The sequence below is a fragment of the Temnothorax curvispinosus genome, unplaced genomic scaffold, assembly GCF_003070985.1.
Source record: "Temnothorax curvispinosus isolate PA1 unplaced genomic scaffold, ASM307098v1 QBEX01015079.1, whole genome shotgun sequence".
Classification (NCBI taxonomy): domain Eukaryota; kingdom Metazoa; phylum Arthropoda; class Insecta; order Hymenoptera; family Formicidae; genus Temnothorax; species Temnothorax curvispinosus.
The window spans coordinates 1-3,860 of NW_020224859.1; the positions used below are offsets into that span (position 1 = coordinate 1).

General features: G+C 41.2%; 1 protein-coding gene across 2 annotated transcripts; it reads right to left on the reverse strand.

Annotated features, from left to right (window-relative positions):
• Positions 1 to 210: 210 nt before the first annotated feature.
• LOC112465320 (DCN1-like protein 3) lies at positions 211 to 3,853 on the reverse strand. Of its 2 annotated transcripts, none has more exons than XM_025032829.1 (4): positions 3,082 to 3,853; positions 2,411 to 2,577; positions 1,868 to 2,175; positions 211 to 1,702 (listed from the first exon to the last, which is right to left on the reverse strand). In XM_025032829.1, exons 2-4 carry the CDS (start codon positions 2,493 to 2,495, stop codon positions 1,103 to 1,105), a joined length of 993 nt encoding a protein of 330 aa, XP_024888597.1. In that variant the 5' UTR covers positions 2,496 to 2,577; positions 3,082 to 3,853; the 3' UTR covers positions 211 to 1,102. The 2 variants fall into 2 exon arrangements, with proteins under 2 accessions (XP_024888597.1, XP_024888598.1); XM_025032830.1 differs by lacking the exon at positions 3,082 to 3,853 and adding an exon at positions 2,833 to 3,046.
• Positions 3,854 to 3,860: the final 7 nt, after the last annotated feature.

The window sequence follows — 3,860 nt, forward strand, 5'->3', positions numbered from 1 at the left end:
GATATTAATATAAATTTGCAAAAGTTTAATAAAATTCAACACTTCTTTTTATCTGTTAAATTATAAATAAGATAGACTTAACATTCTCCATGTTGAAAGTATAACATGTTTTAACATTTTCCATGTTTGATAGTATAACATGGAAATCACATAATCCCTTTAGCTGCTTCAGATTTCAAAGAAGGATCTACAGCGTAACAATGCTATATCTGTGAATTAAAAATTAATGTTCCAATTTATTAGATTAATAGTATAATTCATCATCTTTCCATGCAGTATAAATATAATTCAATATACAAACGGATATCATGATATTGGCAATATTCAGCTCTATTTGCTTTCAAAGCTGTAATCTATTCATCGCTGTATCAAAATTTTATAATCTTGTATCTCTCTTCTTCACTCATATGTATAATTCAAAAATACGCTGTTTATATATCACAACTTAATGAAAAAAAAAGCGATAGTCTTATGCAATTATTTGTATGCGTTCCAAGATTTTCCGTAAAAATAACATTTCGTAAGATGGATAAGAATCTATCTGATATCGCGCGTTCACGTAGCTGACCACAATAAATAAGCACACGTATATCTCTCGATACGGATTATTCATCATGCTCATTATTATAAGCACGTGTATTAATTGTATAGAACATGACATGTTGTTAGATATATATCATTATGTTTAAAGTGTAAAAATACAACTTCGATAATAAATGTGCTTTGTTCATACAAAACAAATATATAACATGTAATATGCTGCTAGCACATTAAAATTTGTAATATGGAGATTTCTCTATGCGTATTTCTAGCATCTCGCGCGCGCGCGCGCGCGCGCATACAGGCAATTAAATATTACACAAAATAAGCTATATTTACATGAGGAAATAGAGTACCGAATACGAACAGAATGACGCAATAACAAATAGATATTAAAAAAGTGTAATAATAATAATAATAATAATCAGGAGTATCGCTTCCTTGATCATACTGATAAAAATAAAATGTCACGCGCAGGATAATGCCAGATGATCCTGTTCAAAAGTCAAATTTAAGATAAATCCTTTCGCTTCTCATTGTCATTTTTCTTAATACAAGAACATTAAGCTTTGTCGACAGAAGTATCTTTCATAATGTCATCTTTAGTGATATTTTGGTTCATTTGGTCGTTTTCGTACTCTACAAAGTCATCGAATAAGCTTGGCCACGCTTCCGCATCATCGTAAGCACCAAGATCGTCTCCGATGCTCTCGGCAAAGTTTAGAAACATATTCCAAGTGTCCCTAGGTATCCCTCGGATGTGATGACATTCAAGAAAGTTGAGCCATTTCGTTAAGAGCGGAGGTTCACGTATCGTGAAAACGAGTCTCCAAAGATCGATCGCCATATCAGCTGGTAAGATTCTTTGGCCAGACGTCACGTCGAGGCCAAATCGGAATGTGAATCGATAGAGATCCTTGAACAAATCACTATTGATCGTCAATTCTTGAACGATCTCAGGCAACCGTGCCTGTATACCACGTATACTGTCGACCTTGATCGCTTTTAATCCCGTGACAAATTCCTGGCGCGTAAATTGGCACATTTGCTCCGCATTTAACTTCCATGCAAGCACAAGTACTTTAAATTCATCGGGTGACACGTGTAAGTCATCACAGAGTCTTTCTATACCGTCAGCTAATATTACATCTTCATGAGGATCCTTAAAAGCAAACACATGATATGTATTAGTCACAGTTATCGTGTAATCCTTAATAATCTCAAATTATAAAGCATGTTTTCGCTACGGTAATCTCCACAAACGTTCTCTTAATTTTTATATAGCACATCTAAATAAAAATCGGTGCGTATCTGCCACATGCTGTACCTTGTATTGGTCGAAAAGGGCATTTAATTTGCTCTCCGATGGTTCCCTTTGTTGCCTAGGTTCGGTATTTAAATTAAGACCCGACGACGTACTAGATCGTCCTAATGGCTGTAATCGCGCGTAGAATCCTCGCGATAAACGCAGATTACTTTGTGCATTAGGTAGAGATCCGCAATTATCCGAGCCTACATTATTAATTGTAGGTAACGTACTTGTAGACTTTCTGTTCCCGTTCGCATGTGTTTCAGGCACAAAAGAACCGGATTGCTGGCAAGAATTTGGGAACAAACCTCTGAGTTCCATCGTTTCTATGAAAGGTGATGAAAAACAAATTGTAAAATTTACATTTACATTTACATTTCCATAGCACGAAAGGAGCAATAGTTGGAACCAACGAAACTAACGACTAAATCATTTTGCACATATAGTTTTAACTAACAATAAGAAAAACCAAACTTGATTACTAAAACGTAATTACGTATGAAAGAAGGGAGAGGGGGAGACGGAGAGAGAGATTGATATTGACATTTCAGTTGTACCTACCGTCTTTATGCTCCAATACAATCGATTGCGCAGTGCTGGTTGATGGTGGAAGTGGCACCTTGAAGCACGAAAAACAGTTTCCCATTGATGCTGACCGTGCTTGACATCAAAGACGATTATGCCACGCATCAGTAATTCAGTCTTACATTGGCAGTCTTGATGGAAAGCTGAAAAACGACAATATTGATAACTGGCATTATTACTTTTGTCACACTCATTGTCCATATAAAATCCTAATATTTCTGCTTTGTCATATAATCGACGACTCGTCTTGATTAAACACAGACGTTCAACGTTCAAGTCAACGTAAGATTTGGTATACTAATGACACGGAGATTCCTAGAGAATGCCAAGGACAGAGGGACAAGAATACCGAATCGTCGACTACGTAAGGTGCAAGGTGCAAGATCGGTTAGGCTTACCGATTAATCTTGGAGAAACCTCGGGAGAAACTTAGTCGACATCAAAACAGACAGGTAGGTAGGTAGGTAGGTAGGTAGGTAGGTAACAACAACAAAAGCAAGTTTGCGGGAAGATGGGCGATTTCGAGAGGGCAAGTTCCACTTGCCCTTCTTGGAGGTGGAGGTAGAGAACGAGTGACGAGACTGGCATTCTAGGAGGGAAAAGCAAGAAAGGCCCGCGATATAAAAGTAGATGACAGCTCAAGATACCTTAGCTTATTGTTACGTATCTGTCGTGGTTCCTCCGGTTGATCCGCGGACGCTCGGCGATAATCTCAATCAAGCGAGACTTGTCGCGTCGCGTCGCCTCGTCTCCGCTTTCATTGATCCATCGATCCTTGGATCGAGTCAACCGAGTCTGGAGTAAACTGACGTGGAGAGCAGTCAGCACTGTCAGCAGAGGAGAGGAGCGCTCCCAGACGCGTCGCGCGTTCCTCTGTATGCTTGGTGGCTTGGTCGTTCTCCCTAAAATTGTCCTCGCGACAGTCGCGACGGGTCAACGGCGAAACTGGCGGAGGAAGGTCGCCGCGCTACTCCTCATGTCCTCGGACATTTTTCCTAGCCAAACACGAGCGTCCGGCGCACGGTGGTGGCGGTGAAACTCGGCCTGCGTCATTTGCGAGGATGTAACTCCGTGAGACCGTGCGACAACGACAACGGCGCGGGTGGAAGCGATCTCATTCCATCTCATTCCAAGCAATCCAAGCGTGCGAGACGCTCGACGCTCATCCACCGTGATCGCGAGACGCGGCCACGGTTGCAGCGATCACGAATCACGGATCACGGATTACAAATCACAGATCACAGGTCACAGGCGGTCGACTGGTCGACGGACACGAGGACGCGACACGTCGCATCGCATTCACCACAAATCACCACCGCGAGCGACGAGCGACCACTTTAGACTAGTTCAGACCTCAGACTCTCAGACCGTCTCGAAGAAAAACACCGTTGGCGACTGGCGACCACCACGAGACAACCGCGAGAGT

Coding starts and splice junctions, on each gene's coding strand:
- LOC112465320 (XM_025032829.1), bottom strand. CDS start 2,495: ATGGGAAACTGTTTTTCGTGCTTCAAGGTGCCACTTCCACCATCAACC. Junction 2,176..2,410: donor TGTATTGGAGCATAAAGACG/GTAGGTACAACT, acceptor CACCTTTCATAG/AAACGATGGAACTCAGAGGT. Junction 1,703..1,867: donor CCCTTTTCGACCAATACAAG/GTACAGCATGTG, acceptor TTTGCTTTTAAG/GATCCTCATGAAGATGTAAT.